This window comes from Ursus maritimus, unplaced genomic scaffold, assembly GCF_017311325.1.
Source record: "Ursus maritimus isolate PB19 unplaced genomic scaffold, ASM1731132v1 scaffold_29, whole genome shotgun sequence".
Taxonomy (NCBI): Eukaryota; Metazoa; Chordata; class Mammalia; order Carnivora; family Ursidae; genus Ursus; species Ursus maritimus.
This window is the reverse complement of record NW_024425452.1, coordinates 35565583-35590559: the sequence shown is the minus strand read 5'-3', so window position 1 is coordinate 35590559 and position 24977 is coordinate 35565583. Positions and strand designations below refer to the sequence as shown.

The 24977-nt window shown below is 38.5% G+C and overlaps 1 protein-coding gene across 5 annotated transcripts in view; it reads left to right on the top strand.

Annotated features, from left to right (window-relative positions):
- The first annotated feature begins 1582 nt into the window (after positions 1–1582).
- The window catches only part of SNX14 (sorting nexin 14), a 74419-nt gene continuing 51024 nt past the window's right edge, over positions 1583–24977 (top strand). For 3 of the 5 annotated variants that reach the window (XM_040643715.1, XM_040643716.1, XM_040643713.1), the window contains exons 1-5: positions 1583–1869; positions 19628–19748; positions 21134–21210; positions 21292–21370; positions 24667–24710. In XM_040643715.1, the coding sequence (XP_040499649.1) occupies positions 1670–1869; positions 19628–19748; positions 21134–21210; positions 21292–21370; positions 24667–24710 (521 nt within the window). In that variant the 5' untranslated portion in view covers positions 1583–1669. The remainder of the gene's footprint in view (positions 1870–19627; positions 19749–21133; positions 21211–21291; positions 21371–24666; positions 24711–24977) is intronic. The other 2 variants (XM_040643717.1, XM_040643714.1) reach the window with 1 other exon arrangement.

Here is a 24977-nt window from a genome sequence, read left to right as displayed (position 1 = left end):
TATTAAGTACATGGTAGGCTCACCCGTTATTTATACTTTAATGTGCCCTAGAATGTTCATATAAACAGGGGGTTCTAGATTAATTCAGACGATTAAAAAAGGCAGCAAAAGTGAAATCAGTATACTAATACTGTGTACCCTAAAACATTAAAAAAAGCACTAAGTTTTCCAGTGATGTTACACAATATTTTAAATGGTTTAATCAGAAATGGTACAGCATGAGTACATTTGTGATGTTAGTTTAGACAATACCTCATGAGGACCAGTGAAATGTTATATACCGCTGTGGGATTGTTAAACCATAAATCTGACACTATGTATCATGTTCTTACCCTTTGATCAAGCAACGGTATTGATGTTGATCCTAAAAAAATAATTAGAAATGTGTATAAATTTGATAGAAAATGGTAATAATCATTATGTCAATGAAATTAAATAGCATTAATAGAATAGTTTAAAGACGGTACATTCTGAAGGAAAATAATGCATCATTAAAGACCTATTCATAATAATATGGGAAAAAAGTCATGAAACCGTACATGCACCATTTAAAAAAATTTTCTGAACATGTCTGTCTCTGCACTTTGGAGAGTAAGACCCTAAGGAAATAAAAATGACGCGCCGGCTCTGGGCTTAGGACGACTTCAAAGCCCGGGTTTGCTGGCTGCAGGGTTCCGAGACGCTCCTTCCCGCGGGGAGCCCAGCTGGGAGACGGGGACAGCAGAGCACTCGTACCCTGACGTGCGGACGTCAAGTGTTCAGCGCGCCGCCCAAGTAAGTTTTACTTGTTACGCTGTCTTCCTGCAGGTCTCGGAGTGGCGGAAAATAGAAAATTAACATTCAGAGACGGGATGACTGAAGCGAGAGCTCCGCGAGAGAGAGGGATTTAACCCGACTTGCCAACTTGCCCCGTCCACACGCTTGGATTCGGACGAGGCCCGCGAGGGCGCGCTGACCTGGGCGCTCCTCGCCCGCGAGCGCTCAGAACACGCTTTCGCAAGGGCGGCGGCCGCTGGGTTCGACGCCCACATTCCGGAAGTACTTTCCTCAGCCGCTCCCCCACCCCCGCCAAACAAGGACGGAGTCGTCCCCGTTCTCTCGGGGGCGTCGCGGAAAGCTCGCCCGGTCCCCATCCGGAGCAGAGCCTACGCGGACGAGGCGTGGGGAGCGGCGGGGGCCGCGACCGCGCACTGCGTCCTCCGCCGGCCCGCGTCCCAAAGCCTACAGTCCCAGCGGCCCCGCGAGCTCGGCCGTCCGCACGCAGGGCCTGGCGGCTGCGGGACCGCAGCGTCTCCCGTGCTCGGGCACAACCGTCTCTCTCTCCTCCGCGGTACAGGCGGCTACTGGTTGCTGCAGCGTCGCCCTGACTTCCGGAGAAGGCCACTCTGCAGGGGCTCCCGGCCCTTTGTGGGAGACGGCGCGCGAGCCTGGTCAAGAGGGCGGAGCGAGGGGACGCGCTGGGTCTCGCGCGGGGTGACGACCTCGGGCACGCCTTGCGGCCGTCCCCTCGGCCGGCGGCGGCGGCGGCGGCGAGGGGGAGGGGGCGGGGCCGCGCATGCGCGGCGGGGCCTTGGGCGGGGCCTTGGGCGGCTGCAGCCGGCGGACGGTCCGCCGGTCGGCGGCTGTGTGGCTAGCCGCCGGGCCGGCGGGGCGGAGACGCGGGAGGTTGATGGGGGTCGCCTCGACCTCGGCCTCCGTCGGTAGCGCAACTCCAACCACGCCCACGGAGATGGTGTCCTGGGTGCGGACGGTGGGGGAGAAGCTGAAGCAGCGGCTGCGGCTGGACGTGGGTCGCGAGATCTGCCGCCAGTACCCGCTGTTCTGCTTCCTGCTGCTCTGCCTCAGCGTCGCCTCGCTGCTCCTCAACAGGTAACGCCGCAGCGCGGAGCCGGCGGGCGGCTGCTCCGCGAGGCTGCGGACGGGGGCCCGTGGTGCTTCGCTGTGCGGACACCGCCCGGGCCGCGCAGCTGCAGCGCTTGGGGCCGGCGGCGAGGCCTTGGGAAGCTCGGCCTCGGGGAGCTGGGCGGAGCGGCTGCGCCCGGAAGTGCGAGCGGGGGCGGGGTGCGTTCCAGTGCCCCCTTTCCTCAGGCCAGGTCTCCTGAGACAGCTGGCCCTGATTCTTACCTACTTTTCACCGGCTTCTTAAAACCCGGTGCTCCATCATCGCTGTTTTTCGGAGGAGTGTAATCTGTATGTGCGTCCCAATTTGAGACCTTGCAGGGGCGGTCCAGTCAGCTGACGGAGGCGGGTTCCAGGTTCTGTAGCCGCCCCGGTTTCGGGCCGACTCCTCGCTCTCACCACACGCATGCGCACACACAGGCACACAGTCTTACAGCCGAAGGGCGCGCGCGCACACACGCAGGCAGTCTTACAGCCACAGCACGCACACAGGCACGCATTCTTAGAGCCGAACGGTGCTCACATATAGTTTTGCAGCCGCATTGCGTGCACACACACGCACACCCACAATTTTACAGCTGAAGGGCTCACACGTAGTCTTACAGCTGAAGCGCACACACGTACACACGATCTGAACAGCCGCAGTGCGCAAACGCACAGTCTTAGAGCCGAAGGGCGCGCGCGGGCGCACACACACACACACACACACAATCAGTCTTACAACTGAAGCATATACACGTGCTCACAGTCTTAGAGCTGAAGCGCGCGCAAGCACAATCATGCAGTGGAAGCATGTACACCTGTGTGCAGACATGCGCATGATCTTGCAGCCCAGGCACACACACTCTTCCAACTGAAGCACACACGCTCACACATAGTCTTGTTAGCCGAAGCTTTCCCCAAAGGGGTGGTTTAAAATGGATGATCGTAAAGATTTGTTGAAGCCAGAACGCAAAATAGTACCTGTTTCAATATCTCTAGAATATTCTAAAGGGAAGATTGAAAGTTAAAATTGATAAATTCAGTTGACATTTTGAAATGGGCGTTCTGTTCCTGAAATAAATTCGATTTCCTTCAGTTAGCTATTTCCACAAATGGTAACGATGAAACAGGTAGTAGAGGAGAACTTTCCTTCAGATTACTTCCACATTTGCTTTTGGTGGAAAGAAGTCTGAGACACTTGTCAGCAACAGCATCTACATCATATATATATATATATATATATTTTTTTTTTGATGTTTTGAACATGAAACCGACTCTACTCTTTGTTTTGGGGTGGTTGATCCCCTGAGGATAGGAATGGGAAAGTATTCACCAAGAATTTGGTGATTTAATTTTGCTCTAAGGTAACCATTTCCGACTGTTGGAGCTGAATTTTTCACCTACCCATTTTGCTTTCTTATTAGTTGACTCTGGGTTAATATAATATTAGGTTTAAATAGCAATTGATATTTTACTGGAAAATGTGCTTTGATTGTGACAGTAAGATGTTTGATTTTAGGAACATGGAGGAAGGGGAATCCTTAACAGAGGGAAATGAATTACTAAGTACTTGCTTTCTGCTATCTGAAAGGTATTCTAAACTAGATGAATAGCTTTAGTATGAAAGATAGCTAAACGTTTTGTGATTACTAAGTTTTGTCCAGGAATTTTACCCTATCTCTTTTGGTAGGTCGGTCGTTTAGGTGTCCAAGGTAGGACATGCAAGATCAGGTTGAACTAGATTTCTGAAGTTGCCTACTTAATTATAGTGTCTAGTGTCTTTGTTGTTAAGAAGTCATAGGATATCATCTGATCTCTACCCTGTACCTTTTTTGTATTATGCAAAGAAAGAAGGATATAATAAATTCTGAGTGGTGGATTTATGAGTGAAATTGTTTTTGCATACATTTTTGGTATTTTCCTTTATTACTGTTGAAAGCAGCAAAAGTGACCTTAAAACATGATAGAACTGTCTAAAAGAATGGTTAGGTACCCTGGGGTGCCTGGCTGGCTAGTTGGTAGAGCATGGGATTCTTGACTCGAGTCATGAGTTCAAGCCCCATGTTGTAGCTGCTACCTTAGAATAAAAATAAATAAAATAAATGGTTAAGTATCTTTTCTAGGAAAAACTTTTTGAAGGTGCAAAAAGACAGAGTATATAGTGTGCTTTCAGTGTGCTGTGTGATTTTCTTTAGAATATGTGTGTACATTCATATGTATATACACGTTGATTATGTAGGCTTTGCATCTCTGGAAATTGTATACAAGAAAATGTCCGTGTTCTGGGAGTGGGGAATATGAGGCACATCTATTTTAGAAATTTAAAAAGAAAAATATATATAATATAAAAAATAGAAACATTAGGGGGTATAATAATGAAATTAGAAATGAGAAGATAGGCTTAATTCATACCATCAATAAATGATTTCTTGAGCACCTGGCTGACTCAGTCAGAAGAACATGCGACTCTTGATGTTGAGGTTGTGAGTTTGAATCCCACGCTTGGTGTATAGATTACTTAAAAGAATCTTAAATGATTTTTTTTTTTTAAGATTTTATTTATTTGACAAACAGGCAGCAAGAGAGGGAACACAAGCAGGGAGAGTGGGAAAGGGAGAAGCAGGTTTCCGCTGAGCAGGGAGCCCAATGCGGGCTCTATCCCAGAACTCTGAGATCATGACCTGAGCGAAGGCAGATGCTTAATGACTGAACCACCAAGGCGCCCTTAAATGATTCCTCACACAGGCATTTCACCAGCTAGTTTTTAGAAATAACTTTAAAAGAAATTTCTCAATTAAAATATTTACTGGTTAATATGGAGATTTGGAGCTTTCCTTCTATATGGTTAACTTAGACTAATACTCCTTTTCAAAATTATTTAAAAATTTTTTTTTTAAATTTTAAGTAGGCTCTATCACCATTGTGGCATGAACTCATGACACTGGGGTCAAGAGTCATATGCTCTGTGGACTGAGCCAGCCAGGCACCCTGAGATTAATTTTTTCTTTTATAGTCTTGAACTCAAATCCTGAAGATCTTTCAAGGTATTATTTAGTATATTAAATTTTTTCTTTCAATATGAATTAAGATCACGAATCTTTTTTTTTTTAAGATTTTATTTATTTATTTGAGAGGAGAGAAACGGAGATAGCAACAGAGCAAGAGAGGGCAAGAACGGGGAAGAGAGGGAGAAGTAGCCTCCCCACTGAGCAGGGAGCCTGATGCAGGCAGCCAAGTGCCCCAAGATTATGAATCTTATCTGGGAAAGAGAAATGTCTAAGTTTTGGCTATTATAAATGATTTGTGGGAGGAATAGAGTAACATACTTTATATATTTCAAATTATTTGTGATATCACTGTTACAGTATTGTTAGGGAAAGCTAGGAGCATAGATGCATTTAATAATAGTGTTGAATATTTGAGTGTTATAATAAGGAATATTTTAAGTTACATGCTAGTAATAATGGTAATAGTAATAATATAACACTTTGGCGTGTTTTGTTTAGCCCAGGTGTAGCGTATGAGTTTTCTTTGAGGGGCGCCTGGGTGGCTCAGTGGTTAAGCATCTGCTTTCTCGCTCAGGGTGTGATCCTGGGGTCTTGGAATCGAGTCCGCGTCAGGCTCCCTGCTCTGGTGGGAGCCTGCTTCTTCTTCTCCCACTCCCCTGCTTGTGTTCCCTCTCTTACTGGCTGTCTCTCTCTGTGTCAAATAAATAAATAAAATCTTAAAAAAAAAAAGAGTTTTCTTTTGATTATTGAGGCAATTTATTGTTGTGGTTGAAAGTTATGAACTGAGCTTCAATGTAAGAATTTGATTCTGCCTCCCCATTAATCAGTTATGTGCCTTTAGATAAGTGATCTAACTTTTATCTGTCACAGTACACTCATCTGTAAAATGGTGATACTAGTATTTACATTATATGATTATTTGATGATTAAAGGATTAATACGTTGAAAGTGTTTCAAATGGTGCTCAGGACATAGAACATAGTCTTATAAATGTTAGCAGTTATTTTTGTCTCATTTGTTCTAGCACCCCAGTACACTCCCTTGTCAGTAACCCCAGTCACCGTTGATCAGTTTTGTTGTTTTTGAATTTCATTATCAATGGAATTATATGGTCCTCTTGTACCTGGTTTCTCTCAACTTTGAGATTTGTCCATATTGTTGTCTATGTCAGGACTTAAGTCTCTTTTGTTTTGTGGTATTCCACTGGGAATATGACATACTTTGTTTATCCATTCTTCTGTTGAAGGGCATTTTACTTGTTTACAGTTTTTAGCTGTTATGAATAACGCTGCTATGAATATTCTTATGTATATATAGTTCTTTTGATAGACTTATTTATTTTGGGTAGATGCACGTGGATGGAAATGCTTAGTCATAGTATATGTATTTGTTTAACTTAACTGGATACTGCCATATAGTTTTACAAAGTGGTTGTACTAATTTACACTTGTCAAAACATTTGACTCTTCTGATATTGTCTGTAGGTTTGGTTTAGTCATTTTAGTACATAAATAATGGTAGCTCATTGTAGTTTTGATTAGTTAATTGTAGCTTAATTGTTAGCTATAGTCATCATGTTGTACATTACATCCCTAGTAATTATTTATCTTCTTGGAAGTTTTGTACCTGACCACCTTCCTGCAATTTCCTCTCCCCTATGCTCCACCTCTTGTAAACCACAAGTCTGATCTTTTTCTGTGAGTTTCTTTTTTTCCTTAAGATTTTACATATAAGGTGAGATCATACACTATTTTCTTCTTTTTCTCTGTTTGACTTATTTCACTTAGCATAATGCCCTTAAGGTCCATCCATGTTGTCCCAAATGGTAGGATTTCCCATTTTTGTATTCAAATATTTTGTGTGTGTGGGTGTATATATACACAACACAGTTTCTTTTGTGTATTCATTTGTCGATGGACATTTAGGTTGTTTCCATAATTTGGCTGTTGTAAATAATGTTACTGTGAACATGGAGGTACACAATCTTTTTGAGTTAGTGTTTTGTTTCTCTTTGGATATTTTCCCAGAAGTGGAATTGCGTTGAATTATATAGTAGTTTTATTTTTAACTTTAGAAATCCTCCAAACTGTTTTCCATAGTGGCTGTATCAATTCACATTCCCTCCAATAGCACAAAAGCATTCTCTTTCTCTCCACATCCACTGCTAGCATTTGTATTTTCCTGTCTTTTTAAAAATATTTTGAATTTTTAAAAAGACTTTATTTGACAGAGAGAGAGCGTGCACAAGCAGGGGAGCAGCAGGGAAGGGGGAAGCAGGCTCTCCACTGAGCAGGAGCCCAATGCAGGGCTCAATCCTAGAATCATGACCTGAGCCAAAGGCAAACACTTAACCAACTGAGCCATCCAGGTGCCCCCTATCTCTTGTCTTTGATGATGACCATTCTATCAGGTGTGAGAGGTGATATCTCATTGTGGCTTAAATTTGCATCTCCCCCTTATGACTAGTGATGATGTTGAACATATTTTCAATGCACTGTTGGTATTTCATATAACTTCTTTGGAGAAATGTGTATTTAGGTCCTCTGCACACTTTTTTATTATTATTATTTTTTAACCAGCAAAATGGGTTTGTTCAGGAATAGCAGAGCAATGGCAATTGCTGTGGGAAACCAGAGATGCCTGATCAAAGGAGAGAATGTAACTTAATAGAGAAAAAGGAGGAGGATGGGAGGGTCTTCTTTGAATAAAAGTCCATTGGAATAAAGGAGAATGCAGGGTGGTGGTAGTTTTTCATTGCTTGAGTTGTGGTATACTCTATTTGCTGGGCTTGTTGCTGTGCAAGAAAAATTTCTTCCTCTTGCTGGAGTAGTAAAGTAGGCTTCTTCCTGTTGGAAGTGCAAGGTCGCCCCAGTTGTATGAATTCTTGTGTATTTTGGATATTAACACCTTATCACTTTTATGGTTTGGTAAATATTTTTTTGCATTTCATCCATAGGTTGTCTTTACTTCATTGATCGCTCTTTATTCTTTAAATTACCACAACTGGCTTACATATACCCTATACCATAGTATGTGACAGGCTATTCTAAGCACTTTTGTGATCTTATTTAATCATCATAACAATTTTGAGTTATTGTTGCCTCATTTTTATAGAGGACCAAACAAGACTCCGAGAGGTTAATTTGCATTGTGTCATAGTCAGAATTTGAACCCAGACAGACTCTAGGGATGTCATATATTTTGTTCCCAAACTTCTTAGTTCTCTTTCTTCTGTTAATTTTTCTTCCTATAACAATACCAGATTTTTTTTTTTTTTTTTTTTTTTTTGAGTATGGTTAAGTTTCTTACAGTGTGGTTTTGTATCTGCTAGGACAAATTCTCACTTGGCCCTCTTCTTTTCCAAAGCTGGCACAGCTCTTTGTAAACCTTTACTTTTGGACCCTGGTGGCTCAGTAGGTTAAGCTGCAGCTCAGCCTGGTTATGACTGAGCGTCCTGGGATTGAGCCCTCCCTGCATCAGGCTTCTGCTCAGTGGGAGTCTGCTTCTCCCTCTCCCTCTGTGTGCTTGTGCGTGCTCTCTCTAAAATGAGTAAATAAACTAAAAATAAACAAATAAATAAGCCTTTATTTTCCTATATATTTTATTTTATTTTTTATTTATTATTTTTTTAAAAGATTTTATTTATTTTATGTGACAGACAGCCAGCGAGAGAGGAACACAACAGGGGAGTGGGAGAGGAAGAAGCAGGCTCCCAGCGGAAGAGCCTGGAACGCCAGGATCACGCCCTGAGCGAAAGGCAACGCTAATGACTGCGCTACCCAGGCGCCCTCCCTATATTTTAGGAATGAATATGTCAAATTTCTCAAAAGATTGAGCTGGAATTTTGATTGTAGTTTTTATTTTATCTATTGTCACATAACAAACCATCTCCAGAATTTGTGGCTTCAAGTCAACAACATCTAATTTGCTCACAGAACTGTAATTTGGGCAGAAGTTGGTGGGTACAGCTACTTATTCACTGTGCATCATCAGCTGGGCACCATGAAGGCAGGGGCTAGAATAGTAATTGTTGGCTTGTTATTCACGTATGTGACAGTTGATGCTGGTTGTTGACTGTGATCTCAGCAAGACTATAGGCCAGAACCAGGCGTATGGTCTTCTTTACGTGTGGCTTTTTCCCCAACGTGGTGCTGGCTTGCAAAAGTGAGCATCTTGAAAAAGAGAGCCTGCTGGAAGCCATACCATTTATGACCTAGTTTAAAGTTAGGCAGCTTCACTTCTGCTACATTCTCTTTAGTTGTAGAGTTATTAAGGCTAACCCCATTCAAGGGGGAAGGAAATTAAATCTCTGTTTTGGTTTGAAGAGTGTCGTGCTAATCTCTAGAAGTCATATTAAATACCACCACAGTTATTACTTTGTAAATTAATCTGGGTAGAATTTATATCTTTACTATTTTTAAAGGTTTCCATCTGTGAACATAAGCAATCTCTCCATTCATTCAGATCTGTCTCAGGTTCTTTTTAATTGCCTTTTTTTCATTTAAATAAAGTTTATTATGGAATATTTTAAACATACATAAAATAAAAATTAGAATTTTTGTATAATAAATGTTAAGTATCTGTCACTCAAGCTTAAAACTATCAGCTCAAGTCAAATATCAGCCCTCATTAATTATTTTGAAGAAATCCCACAGGACATATTTTATCTATAAACATTAAAAATTTCAGTATGTGTCTCTTAACTGATAAATCCTTTTTTTCTTATAAATCCATAATAATACCAGTTCACATCAAAAAGGTAATTTCTTAACATCATAAAATATCCATTCAATGGTCAGATTTTTTGCCTGAATTTGCTAGAATTTCATCAAGCTCTTGTGATAAAAATTTTAAGCATACAGGGGCGCCTGCGGTACAGTGGCTGAGCGTCTGCCTTCGGCTCAGGGCGCATCCCCACGCAGGATCGGAGTCCCGCATCAGGCCCCTCCGTCAGAGCCTGCTTCTTCCTCTCCCATTCCCCTGCTTGTGTTCCCTCTCTCGCTGGCTGTCTCTGTTCTGTCAAATAAATAAATAAAATCTTAAAAAAAATTTTAAGCATACAGCAATGTATGAATTTACAATAAATGACCAGTTGGTACTGTCAGATTCTTACCATTAACGCTACTGTACTTTCACATACTTTATCACGTTTCTTATAGATCTGTTTTCTTTGAAAAAAGCTTTTCTGGGTCCTTTAAATTCTGGTTGTATAGTTCTGCCTGAGGTGTTCTACATTTATGTATGCTTTCTCTGTCATAATATAGAAACACATGATCACACAACCATATTGTGCCCATTTACTTCTACCTAAAGACCCTGTTTTTCATGCATATAGAGATCATGGCAGTGCTGTTCTTGACTGTATCCCCAGAGCCTAGTACTGGGTGGTACAAAATAATAGGCACTCAGTTAAGTTTTTTTTTTTGATTTAATGAAAGATAATCAGAGTTTTATAGCATAGAATACTTTACAATATCATTGGTGTATTTTAGCAATATAGTATAGCTAATCAAACATAATAACTCATAGGTATTAAAATTATAAAATATTAGAATTTATACTTTCTTGTACTTTAAATGACGTGTACATTTGATAGCATGCATTCTGTGATCCTTATAGTTAAATAAATACATCATAGACATTATGATTGGAGATCTGTCTTCAGTCTGATATGGTAGGTGCTTAATAAATACTTGTCAAATCAATGAAGGACAACATAAGTTTTATACTTTTCTTGGTTGTAATAATTATTTGCATTTATTTCTAAGGTATCTTCATGTTTTAATGTCTTTCTGGTCATTTGTTGCTGAGTTGTTACATTCTATTGCTCATTGGGACCAGATTCTCTACTCAAATATATTCTTCACAATAAAAATACAAACCCAAGGTAAAATTTATGTGTTTGCTTTTAAAGAGTCAGTATGTATTACCTATGCTGTTTGGTATTATTACTGAAAGCATGTTAAAGCAGTGATTTAAAAAATCTATCTGCTATTATTTAATAATGGAAGATATCAGAATATAATTTGAAGTGAAATTTACATATGTGTATATTTTTAAGGTATACAGTCTATATGAGCTATAAAAAGGAAATACAAACTTCTCAAAAGTTGAGATCCGTAATTTAGAGTATCCTCTAACTGCATATTACCCGTAGGACAATAAGTTAAAACAGACGCTTCCTAAAGTTGGTTGTACAGTAGAATCATCTGGGAGTCTGCTGACGGAGGCGGGTTCCAGGTTCTGTAGCCGCCCCGGTTTCGGGCCGACTCCTCGCTCTCACCACACGCATGCGCACACACAGGCACACAGTCTTACAGCCGAAGGGCGCGCGCGCACACACGCAGGCAGTCTTACAGCCACAGCACGCACACAGGCACGCATTCTTAGAGCCGAACGGTGCTCACATATAGTTTTGCAGCCGCATTGCGTGCACACACACGCACACCCACAATTTTACAGCTGAAGGGCTCACACGTAGTCTTACAGCTGAAGCGCACACACGTACACACGATCTGAACAGCCGCAGTGCGCAAACGCACAGTCTTAGAGCCGAAGGGCGCGCGCGGGCGCACACACACACACACACACACAATCAGTCTTACAACTGAAGCATATACACGTGCTCACAGTCTTAGAGCTGAAGCGCGCGCAAGCACAATCATGCAGTGGAAGCATGTACACCTGTGTGCAGACATGCGCATGATCTTGCAGCCCAGGCACACACACTCTTCCAACTGAAGCACACACGCTCACACATAGTCTTGTTAGCCGAAGCTTTCCCCAAAGGGTGGTTGGTTAAAATGGATGATCGTAAAGATTTGTTGAAGCCAGAACGCAAAATAGTACCTGTTTCAATATCTCTAGAATATTCTAAAAGGGAAGATTGAAAGTTAAAATTGATAAATTCAGTTGACATTTTGAAATGGGAAGGTTCTGTTCCTGAAATAAATTCGATTTCCTTCAGTTAGCTATTTCCACAAATGGTAACGATGAAACAGGTAGTAGAGGAGAACTTTTCCTTCAGATTACTTCCACATTTGCTTTTGGTGGAAAGAAGTCTGAGACACTTGTCAGCAACAGCATCTACATCATATATATATATATATATATATTTTTTTTTTTTGATGTTTTGAACATGAAACCGACTCTACTCTTTGTTTTGGGGTGGTTGATCCCTGAGGATAGGAATGGGAAAGTATTCACCAAGAATTTGGTGATTTAATTTTGCTCTAAGGTAACCATTTCCTGTGACTGTTGGAGCTGAATTTTTCACCTACCCATTTTGCTTTCTTATTAGTTGACTCTGGGTTAATATAATATTAGGTTTAAATAGCAATTGATATTTTACTGGAAAATGTGCTTTGATTGTGACAGTAAGATGTTTGATTTTAGGAACATGGAGGAAGGGGAATCCTTAACAGAGGGAAATGAATTACTAAGTACTTGCTTTCTGCTATCTGAAAGGTATTCTAAACTAGATGAATAGCTTTAGTATGAAAGATAGCTAAACGTTTTGTGATTACTAAGTTTTGTCCAGGAATTCTTACCCTATCTCTTTTGGTAGGTCGGTCTGTTTAGGTGTCCAAGGTAGGACATGCAAGATCAGGTTGAACTAGATTTCTGAAGTTGCCTACTTAATTATAGTGTCTAGTGTTCTTTGTTGTTAAGAAGTCATAGGATATCATCTGATCTCTACCCTGTACCTTTTTTGTATTATGCAAAGAAAGAAGGATATAATACATCTCTGAGTGGTTGGATTTATGAGTGAAATTGTTTTTTGCATACATTTTTTGGTATTTTCCTTTATTACTGTTGAAAGCAGCAAAAGTGACCTTAAACATGATAGAACTGTCTAAAAGAATGGTTAGGTACCCTGGGGTGCCTGGCTGGCTCAGTTGGTAGAGCATGGGATTCTTGATCTCAGAGTCATGAGTTCAAGCCCCATGTTGGGGGTAGCGTCTACTTCAGAATAAAAATAAATAAAATAAATGGTTAAGTATCTTTTTCTAGGAAAAAACTTTTGGAAGGTGCAAGACAGAGTATATAGTGTGCTTTTCAGTGTGCTGTGTGATTTTCTTTAGAATATGTGTGTACATTCATATGTATATACACGTATGATTATGTAGGCTTTGTCTATCTCTGGAAGATTGTTATACAAGAAAATGTAGTCCGTTCTGGGAGTGGGGAATATGAGGCACATCTATTCAGAAATTTAAAAAGAAAAAATATATATAATATAAAAAATAGAAACATTAGGGGTATAATAATGAAATTAGAAATGAGAAGATAGGCTTAATTCATACCATCAATAAATGATTTCTTGGAGCACCTGGCTGACTCAGTCAGAAGAACATGCGACTCTTGATGTTGAGGTTGTGAGTTTGAATCCCACGTTTGGTGTATAGATTACTTAAAAAAGAATCTTAAATGATTTTTTTTTTTTTAAGATTTTATTTATTTGACAAACAGGCAGCAAGAGAGGGAACACAAGCAGGGAGAGTGGGAAAGGGAGAAGCAGGCTTCCCGCTGAGCAGGGAGCCCAATGCGGGGCTCTATCCCAGAACTCTGAGATCATGACCTGAGCCGAAGGCAGATGCTTAATGACTGAACCACCAAGGCGCCCCTTAAATGATTCCTACACAGGCATTTCACCAGCTAGTTTTTAGAAATAACTTTAAAAGAAATTTTCAATTAAAATATTTACTGGTTAATATGGAGATTTGGAGCTTTCCTTCTATATGGTTAAACTTAGACTAATACTCCTTTTCAAAATTATTTAAAAATTTTTTTTTTTTAAATTTTAAGTAGGCTCTATACCCATTGTGGGGCATGAACTCATGACCCTGGGGTCAAGAGTCATATGCTCTGTGGACTGAGCCAGCCAGGCACCCGAGATTAATTTTTTCTTTTATAGTCTTGAACTTTAAATCCTGAAGATCTTTCAAGGTATTATTTAGTATATTAAATTTTTCTTTCAATATGAATTAAGATCACGAATCTTTTTTTTTTTTTTAAGATTTTATTTATTTATTTGAGAGGAGAGAAACGGAGATAGCAACAGAGCAAGAGAGGGCAAGAACGGGGAAGAGAGGGAGAAGTAGCCTCCCTACTGAGCAGGGAGCCTGATGCAGGCAGCCAAGTGCCCCAAGATTATGAATCTTATCTGTGGAAAGAGAAATGTCTAAGTTTTGGCTATTATAAATGATTTGTGGGAGGAATAGAGTAACATACTTTATATATTTCAAATTATTTGTGATATCACTGTTACAGTATTGTTAGGGAAAGCTAGGAGCATAGATGCATTTACTAATAGTGTTGAATATTTGAGTGTTATAATAAGGAATATTTTAAGTTACATGCTAGTAATAATGGTAATAGTAATAATAGCTAACACTTTGCGAGTGTTTTGTTTAGCCCAGGTGTAGCGTTAAGAGTTTTCTTTGAGGGGCGCCTGGGTGGCTCAGTGGTTAAGCATCTGCTTTCGGCTCAGGGTGTGATCCTGGGGTCTTGGAATCGAGTCCCGCGTCAGGCTCCCTGCTCTGGTGGGAGCCTGCTTCTTCTTCTCCCACTCCCCCTGCTTGTGTTCCCTCTCTTACTGGCTGTCTCTCTCTGTGTCAAATAAATAAATAAAATCTTAAAAAAAAAAAAAAGAGTTTTCTTTGATTATTGAGGCAATTTATTGTTGTGGTTGAAAGTTATGAATCTGAGCTTCAATGTAAGAATTTGATTCTGCCTCCCCCATTAATCAGTTATGTGCCTTTAGATAAGTGATCTAACTTTTATCTGTCACAGTACACTCATCTGTAAAATGGTGATAATACTAGTATTTACATTATATGATTATTTTGATGATTAAAGGATTAATACGTTGAAAGTGTTTCAAATGGTGCTCAGGACATAGAACATAGTCTTATAAATGTTAGCAGTTATTTTTGTCTCATTTGTTCTAGCACCCCAGTACACTCCCTTGTCAGTAACCTCAGTCACCGTTGATCAGTTTTGCTTGTTTTTGAATTTCATTATCAATGGAATTATATGGTCCTCTTGTACCTGGTTTCTCTCAACTCTTGAGATTTGTCCATATTGTTGTCTATGTCAGGACTTAAGTCTCTTTTGTTATTGTGCAGTATTCCACTGGGAATATGACATACTTTGTTTATCCATTCTTCTGTTGAAGGGCATTTTACTTGTTTACAGTTTTTAGCTGTTATGAATAACGCTGCTATGAATATTCTTATGTATATATAGTTCTTTTGATAGACTTATTTATTTTGGGTAGATGCACGTGGATGGAAATGCTTAGTCATAGTATATGTATTTGTTTAACTTAACTGGATACTGCCATATAGTTTTACAAAGTGGTTGTACTAATTTACACTCCTGTCAAAACATTTGACTCTTCTGATATTGTCTGTAGGTTTGGTTTAGTCATTTTAGTACATAAATAATGGTAGCTCATTGTAGTTTTGATTAGTTAATTGTAGCTTAATTGTTAGCTATAGTCATCATGTTGTACATTACATCCCTAGTACTTATTTATCTTCTTGGAAGTTTGTACCTTGACCACCTTCCTGCAATTTCCTCTCCCCTATGCTCCACCTCTTGTAACCACAAGTCTGATCTCTTTTTCTGTGAGTTTCTTTTTTTTCCTTAAGATTTTACATATAAGTGAGATCATACACTATTTTTCTTTTCTCTGTTTGACTTATTTCACTTAGCATAATGCCCTTAAGGTCCATCCATGTTGTCCCAAATGGTAGGATTTCCTCATTTTTTGTGGCCAAATATTCTTTTGTGTGTGTGGGTGTATATATACACAACACAGTTTCTTTGTGTATTCATTTGTCGATGGACATTTAGGTTGTTTCCATAATTTGGCTGTTGTAAATAATGTTACTGTGAACATGGAGGTACAGATATCTTTTTGAGTTAGTGTTTTTGTTTCCTTTGGATATTTTCCCAGAAGTGGAATTGCTGAATTATATAGTAGTTTTATTTTTAACTTTTTAGAAATCCTCCAAACTGTTTTCCATAGTGGCTGTATCAATTCACATTCCCTCCAATAGCACAAAAGCATTCTCTTTTCTCCACATCCATACCAGCATTTGTTATTTCCTGTCTTTTTTAAAAATATTTTTGAATTTTTAAAAAGACTTTATTTGACAGAGAGAGAGCGTGCACAAGCAGGGGGAGCAGCAGGGATAGGGGAGAAGCAGGCTCTCCACTGAGCAGGGAGCCCAATGCAGGGCTCAATCCTAGAATCATGACCTGAGCCAAAGGCAAACACTTAACCAACTGAGCCATCCAGGCGCCCCTATCTCTTGTCTTTTTGATGATGACCATTCTATCAGGTGTGAGGTGATATCTCATTGTGGTTTAAATTTGCATCTCCCTTATGACTAGTGATGATGTTGAACATATTTTCACGTACCTGTTGGTATTTCATATAACTTCTTTGGAGAAATGTGTATTTAGGTCCTCTGCACACTTTTTATTATTATTATTTTTTAACCAGCAAAATGGGTTTGTTCAGGAATAGCAGAGCAATGGCAATTGCTGTGGGAAACCAGAGACAGCCTGAAGATCAAAGGAGAGGAATGTAACTTAATAGAGAAAAGGAGGAGGATGGGAGGGTCTTCTTTGAATAAAAGTCCATTGGAATAAAGGGAGAATGCAGGGTGGTGGTAGTTTTTCATTGCTTGAGTTGTGGTATACTCTTATTTGCTGGGCTTGTTGCTGTGCAAGAAAAATTTCTTCCTCTTGCTGGAGTAGTAAAGTAGGCTTCTTCCTGTTGGAAGTGCAAGGTCGCCCCCAGTTGTATGAATTCTTTGTGTATTTTGGATATTAACACCTTATCACTTTTATGGTTTGCAAATATTTTTTTGCATTTCATCCATAGGTTGTCTTTTTACTTCATTGATCGTTCTTTATTCTTTAAATTACCACAACTGGCTTACATACACTTATACCATAGTATGTGACAGGCTATTCTAAGCACTTTTGTGATCTTATTTAATCATCATAACAATTTTGAGTTATTGTTGCCTCATTTTATAGAGGACCAAACAAGACTCCGAGAGGTTAATTTGCATTGTGTCATAGTCAGAATTTGAACCCAGACAGACTCTAGGATGTCATATATTTTGTTCCCAAACTTCTTAGTTCTCTTTCTTCTGTTAATTTTTCTCTTCCTATAACAATACCAGATTTTTTTTTTTTTTTTTTTTTGAGTATGGTTAAGTTTCACAGTGTGGTTTTGTATCTGCTAGGACAAATTCTCACTCTTGGCCCTTCTTTTCCAAAGCTGGCACAGCTCTTTGTAAACCTTTATTTTTGGGACTCCTGGGTGGCTCAGTAGGTTAAGCGTGTGCCTTCAGCTCTGGTTATGATCTGAGCGTCCTGGGATTGAGCCCTGCATCAGGCTTCCTGCTCAGTGGGGAGTCTGCTTCTCCCTCTCCCTCTGTGTGCTTGTGCGTGCTCTCTCTCTCTAAAATGAGTAAATAAATCTAAAAATAAATAAATAAATAAGCCTTTATTTTCCCTATATATTTTATTTTATTTTTTATTTATTATTTTTTTAAAAGATTTTATTTATTTATGTGACAGACAGCCAGCGAGAGAGGGAACACAACAGGGGAGTGGGAGAGGAAGAAGCAGGCTCCCAGCGGAAGAGCCTGGAACGCCAGGATCACGCCCTGAGCTGAAGGCAAACGCTTAATGACTGCGCTACCCAGGCGCCCCTCCCTATATATTTTAGAATGAATATGTCAAATTTCTCAAAAGATTGAGCTGGAATTTTGATTGTAGTTTTTATTTTATCTATTGTCACATAACAAACCATCTCCAGAATTTGTGGTTTAAGTCAACAACATCTAATTTGCTCACAGAACTGTAATTTGGGCAGAAGTTGGTGGGTACAGCTAATCTCTATTCACTGTGCATCATCAGCTGGGCACCATGAAGGCAGGGGGCTAGAATAGTAATTGTTGGCTTGTTATTCACGTATGTGACAGTTGATGCTGGTTGTTGACTGTGATCTCAGCAAGACTATAGGCCAGAACCTGTATGTATGGTCTTTACGTGTGGCTTTTTTCCCAACGTGGTGCTGGCTTGCAAAAGTGAGCATCTTGAAAAAGAGAGCCTGCTGGAAGCCATACCATTTTATGACCTAGTTTTGGAAGTTAGGCAGCTTCACTTCTGCTACATTCTCTTAGTTGTAGAGTTATTAAGGCTAACCCCTATTCAAGGGGAAGGAAATTAAATTCCTGTTTTGGTTTGAAGAGTGTCAAAGAATTTGCAGTCATATTAAATACCACCACAGTATTATTACTTTGTAAATTAATCTGGGTAGAATTTATATCTTTACTATTTTTAAAGGTTTCATCTGTGAACATAAGTAATCTCTCCATTCATTCAGATCTGTCCTTGTGTCTTTTTAATTGCCTTTTTTTTCATTTAAATAAAGTTTATTATGGAATATTTTAAACATACATAAAATAAAATTAGAATTGTATAATGAAACCTGTTAAGTATCTGTCACCAAGCTTAAAAACTATCAGCTCAAGTCAAATATCAGCCCCCTACAATTATTTTGAAGCAAATCCCACAGGACATATTTTATCTATAAACATTAAAAATTTCAGTATGTGTCTCTTAACTGATAAATCCTTTTTTTCTTACATAACCATAATACCAGTTCACATCAAAAAAAGGTAATTTCTTAACATCATAAAATATCCATTCAATGGTCAGATTTGCCTGAATTTGCTAGAATTCCCCCCATCATTTTGTGATAAAAAAAATTTTAAGCATACAGGGGCGCCTGGGTGGCACAGTGGTTGAGCGTCTGCCTTCGGCTCAGGGCGTGATCCCAGCGTTATGGGATCGAGCCCCGCATCAGGCTCCTCCGCTGTGAGCCTGCTTCTTCCTCTCCCATTCCCCCTGCTTGTGTTCCCTCTCTCGCTGGCTGTCTCTGTCTCTGTCAAATAAATAAATAAAATCTTTAAAAAAAAAAAAATTTTAAGCATACAGCAATGTATGAATTTACAATAAATGACCAGTTATGTACTGCCTAGATTTTACCATTAACGTTTTACTGTACTTTCACATACTTTATCACGTTTCTATAGATCTGCTTTCTTTGAAAAAAGCTTTTCTGTCCTTTTAAATTTGGGTTGTATGTTCTGCCTGAGGTGTTCCCATATCATGTATGCTTTCTCTGTCATAATATAGAACACATGATCACAACTATATTGTGCCCATTTACTTACCTAAAGACCCTGTTTTCCATGCATATAGAGATCATGGCAGTGCTGTTCCTGACTGTATCCCCAGAGCCTAGTACTGGGTGGCACAAAATAATAGGCACTCAGTTAAGTTTTTTTTTTTTGATTTAATGAAAGATAATCAGAGTTTTGATGGGGTATGAATACTACAATATCATTGGAAGGTATTTTGGAAGAATATAGTATAGCTAATCAAACATAATAACCTAGGTATTAAATTATAAAATATTGAGAATTTATACTTTCTTGTACTTTAAATGACGTGTACATTTGATAGCATGCATTCTGTGATCCTTATAGTTAAATAAATACATCATAGACATTATGATTGGAGATCTGTCTTCAGTCTGATATGGTAGGTGCTTAATAAATACTTGTCAAATCAATGAAGGGACAACATAAGTTTTATACTTTTCTTGGTTGTAATAATTATTTGCATTTATTTCTAAGGTATCTTCATGTTTTAATGATCTTCTGGTCATTTGTTGCTGGAGTTGTTACATTCTATTGCTCATTGGGACCAGATTCTCTCTTACCAAATATATTCTTCACAATAAAATACAAACCCAAGGTAAAATTTATGTGTTCTTATTTTTAAAAGAGTCAGTATGTATTACCTATGCTGTTTGGTATTATTACTGAAAGCATGTTAAAGCAGTGATTTAAAAAAAAATCTATCTGCTATTATTTAATAATGGAAGATATCAGAATATAATTTGAAGTGAAATTTACATATGTGTATATTTTTAAGGTATACAGTCTATAAGGAGCTATAAAAAGGAAATACAAACTTCTCAAAAAGTTGAGATCCGTAATTTTAGAGTGTCCTCTAACTGCATATTAACTGTGAGGACAATAAGTTAAAACAGACGTTCCTAAAGTTGGTTGTACAGTAGAATCATCTGGGGAGTCTTTAAAAAAAAAAGAGATTCCTGGGCTCTCTCATCAGAATTGATGGAATAGTTCTTGGTTAGGGACTGGTAATCAGTATTTGTTAAAAAGCTTTCCAGGTAATTCTGAGGCACAGACACAGTTAGGGAACTGGATTAAATTATCTAACCCTGTTAATTTCCCCTAAATGTCTTCATTGCTCCATTAAAAAAGACAGAAATAATCAGGTAGTTTGCTTAACCAAAATAATTTGTATATTTGAAATTTCATTAGGGTGGTAGTGTATTGAATCTATCTCTAGTAGGCAAAGTCACTAGTGTATAGACATCTTGAAGTCTTGCTTAATAGTTCTTCAAGTTGATGTAGTCCCTCTTTTTAGGTTTGTTGGTATTTCTACTCAGAAAAAACACAGAGGAATGTCGTGCCTCTTGTTTGGTCAGAAACGTTATTATCACATCTTTCCTCTCATTGAAGTTAATGTTTTGGAGATATAAAAAATAGTTTTTTCTTACATTTCTGAAGGAGAATATCATTTCCAAATATAGATTCATTTATTAATTATTATTATTATTATTTTTTATAAACGAGCAGAAAAACTGACCTTAATTATATGCTTGGAAATTTGGCTTAGGTATTGCATTTCATCAGGTATTTTTTCTCTCTTATTTGGCAGTTTAGTTTAGCCGGTAGTAGTTATTACAAAGAATGGTTTCAGTGTTACGGCAGACAAATAATAATTAAAAAAAAAAATTCTGTGGGTGCGCCTGGGTGGCTCAGCCGTTAAGCATCTGCCTTCAGCTCAGGTCATGGTCCCAGGGTCCTGGGATCAAGACCCGCGTCGGGCTCCCTGCTCTGTGGGAAGCCTGCTTCTCCCTCTCACGCTCCCCTTGCTTGTGTTCCCTCTCTCGCTGTCTCTCTCTGTCAAATAGATAAATAAAATCTTAAAAAAAAATATTCTCTGAATTTATACATTGATTAATAAGCTTTTGAAACGTTGATTCTTTTTAGTAAAGATTATGTGTAAACTAAGATAAATCTCTCCCATTCCCCATTTCCCTTTTTTAGCAGTTAGGACTTCAAGAATTATTTCCTCAAGGTCGTAGCTGTGCTGTTTGTGGTAAAGTGAAATGTAAACGACATAGGTAAGTTAAACATTTTTTATTTGTTGATCCTTCCAGTTACATTTTGGATTTCAGGCAATTTAATTGTATGTTTTTCTTTAGGCCTTCCTTACTACTTGAAAACTACCAGCCGTGGCTAGATCTGAAAATTTCTTCCAAGGTTGATGCATCTCTCTCAGAGGTAATTGATTTAATTAACATTGCCAAATATACTCAAGCAGAAAATACGAAATACCAATGGAAATTTAATTGTGGACCATCTTAATATATGCCACCTAATCAGTTCTTAACTAGGTAGTTGATTATTATTAAATGTGCGACTTGAATGGTAAGATAGAAATGTTTTTGGATCCCATGTCTAATTTAAATGGACATTTTAGCCAAAGACAGCATTGTTTTACCTAGATATTGCTTAATTCTTATAATGATAGTCATCTTTATCTAGGGTAATACCATTTTGTACTTCCAAAAGGAGACCTGAGCTACAAGGAGCAAGTATGTCCTGTTGAAGTAACCCAGTTTTGACACTTGTTGAAGGGTAGAGCAGAGAATGGGATACTTTTCACTGTTTCCCTGTAATGTAGGAATAGAAAGCATGCTCCCTTATCTTTGTTACAGTCACATTTTATATATACTTTCTTTGTAACATCTATATTTTGGTTATTTCTTTTAGACACTTGTTTTCCCCGTTGATCTAAGAAAGGAGTCAAGTCCTTGAAGGCAGTAAATGGGGTCTAATTTGTTCCCAGCACCAAGTATGGTGCCACATATATTGTGGGTAGTTGATAGACATAAATTAAATTGAATGCTAATTAATTGAAGAATAGCATTAAGCATCTGAATCCTGCCTCATTATCTTTTTTTCCCAATTTGTATCCTTTGGCTAAAAGTGTGCTGCATAAATGCTAAACTCTTGGCACTTTTTTTTTCTTTCGTTTCTTCTTTTTTCTTCTTCATTTAAATCTTCAGGATTCCTCAATTTAAGACTGCTGTCTAGTATGGTAGCCACTAGCTGCATGTGGCTGTTCATAGACACTTGGAAATGTGTCAGTCCAAATTGAGATGTTATTTTGAGGATTTAATAAGAAAAAAGGAATGTGAAATAACCTGTTATATATTTTATTGATTACATGTTGAAATGATAATATTTTGGATACATTGGGTTAAATAAAATATATCATAAAATTATTTTCACCTGTTTTTACTTTTTAAAAATGTAACTCCTAGAAAATATAAGATTATGTATGTGGCTCACATTATATTTCTGTTAGAGAGTGCTGATTTGAGGTCTGCTGAAGATAAGACCTTGGGCAAGAGTATTATTTGTGAGTCTTTGACACTTCATTCATTGCTTAAAAAAAAAAAAAAGAAAGAACTTATGTGAAGCTCTTGGCCTACTGCCTGGCACATACTGGTTTTTAGTAAATACTAGCTCCAACATTTAAAAACATTCTTTGAGATCTTAACTATAGGCAGGAACTGGACTAGGCCCCAGGAATAAAAGGAAAAATAAGATATGGTTCCTTTCTTCTAGGAACTTGAGTCTAAGAGGGGAGGTAGACATATATACAGGTAAATACGATATAATGTGAAGACAGGCAGAATTCGAAGAAATGTACAATGTATATTATTAGTACAGAGGAAGAAATGCGTAACTGTTGAGAGGGGCAAACAGAAAGTATGACTAGAAGTTTGCCAGACTGATAGTGTGGGAAAGGGTATTTCAGGGTTTGGAAAGTGCTTTTGAAAGGAAAGGGAAGCTTTGAATAAGGTGTTCAGTAAGCTGGAGGGAAAAATGTGAGGAAGGATGTGGACATTGAAGAGACTATTTTCTAGTAGCTAATATTTATTGGTTACTTGGTGTATATTAGGCAATATACTAATTACTGTACTTAGTTATTTCCTGGAATCATATAACCTATAAAATAGGTGCTATTATTGATTTTACCAAAACTGGGCTTTAGAGGGTTTTAATTTTCTCAAGTTCATCGCTGGCTGGTAGCAGAACTTACTCTAAAACCTGGGTCTGGCTTAGTTCTTAACCAGTTTTTATATGGCTCGTTAGAAATTTGATCATCAAAAGACTTAAAGGGCCTTGCTGAAGGAGTTTAATTGATCATGGAAGCCACTGATTTTTGAAGTGTGTAACTGGAGTTTTCAGATGTGACTTACAGGATACAATGGGAAGTAAAAAGGAAGTAAATGGTCACAGCTGCTAGCAGACAGCTTTCTCCCACTCCTTCAAAATCAGTGCAGCTCCACTTTTCTTACTTTGATATATTGTGGTTTGATAAACTGAGGATTTTATGCAGGGCAGTGATGTATTCAGATATATGTTTTAGATTACTTTGGCAGCTCTGTGGAGGGTGGACAGGAGCTAGCTTGGAAGGAGAGAGACTAGAGGCTCTTGGTACAATATAGGGGTGAGACGATAAGGACTGAATAGTGGAGCTATAGAAAAGAGCTACTTAGGATGTAGTCAGTAGTACTTGGTGATTGGATGTGGAGATTAAAGTAAGACCAAATATTTAATGACAAAGTTTCTAGTCTCCTGTGTCATACCCTGTTTCTGTTTCCTACTTTCCCAGCTGGTATCACTAGTGCTTAGTTTTTCTAATAAAAAATGAAATCTTGCCTTAATATTTAGAGAATCTGCCATCTTCCTTGCTGCTGCCAGAGAAGGAATATGTAGGCATATAGTCAGAATAGATACCTTTGTTCATTTCCTCCCTGCTGCTTTTGAAAGTTACTGCCCACTGTTACAAGTCTTTTTAAAAATTAACATAATGTTGCATCCAGAGTTAAGAAATGGAAAGTTTAACACCCAGGGTTTCTTTTGTTTTGTTCCTTTTTCACTTATAACTTATATACTGATTTTTAATTTACAGCTAAGATTTTCACAAAGTGAACATATCCGTATAACCAGCACCCAGATCGAGAAACAAAGCATTATTAGCCCCCTAGAAGTCCTCCTCATACTTCCTTTTAGTCACTATTCTCCCTTCAAAAGCAATCACTGATAGCTAATTTTGACCCCTTATATAAGTCTGACCTGCTTGTTTCTTCATTTTATTCTGGAAATACTGATTTATAGAGAGAGTTAGGAATTCAAAAGACTAATCTATTATTTGCCTTCTTTCCACAGAACTTTTAGTTCAGTGAAACTTCAGAATCAGGAACAATTTAAGTTTGTTTGTTTTTTTAAATTTTGGGAATGTTTAGAAATGCGTGTATGTCATCCTAATAGTATTGTTTCTTTTTATGGAGTTTTTTGGTTTTTCAAAGCGTTTTCTCAGATGTTCCTTTTGATCATCACAACAGCCATGTACAGTATATGTCATGTGAAAGTATGATATTAGATGTCACATAAGGATAATAAAATTGGTTCTTGGCAATATATATTACTTGGTAGTATAGTTTATTTTCCTAGGATTAGTTAATTAATTTGATTTTTCTTTAAAAACTAATTTTTTACAGGTTCTTGAATTAGTATTGGAAAACTTTGTTTATCCATGGTACAGGTATGTTCTCTCTATAAGACCTTTTTTCTTTAGTGAATACAATTAAGTGTGCTAATGTGTTAGCAACACAGGCCAGGATTTCTCAACTTTGACACTGTTGACATTTTAGGCCAAGTTATTATTTGTTGTGGGGGGGCTGTTCTGTGCATTATCGGATATTTAGCAGAGGCCCTGGCCTTTTTGCATGAGATACTAGTAGCACCCCTTCATCCTTTTATTTGTGACCACCAAAAATGTCTTCAGAGATTGCTGTATGTTACCTGGGAG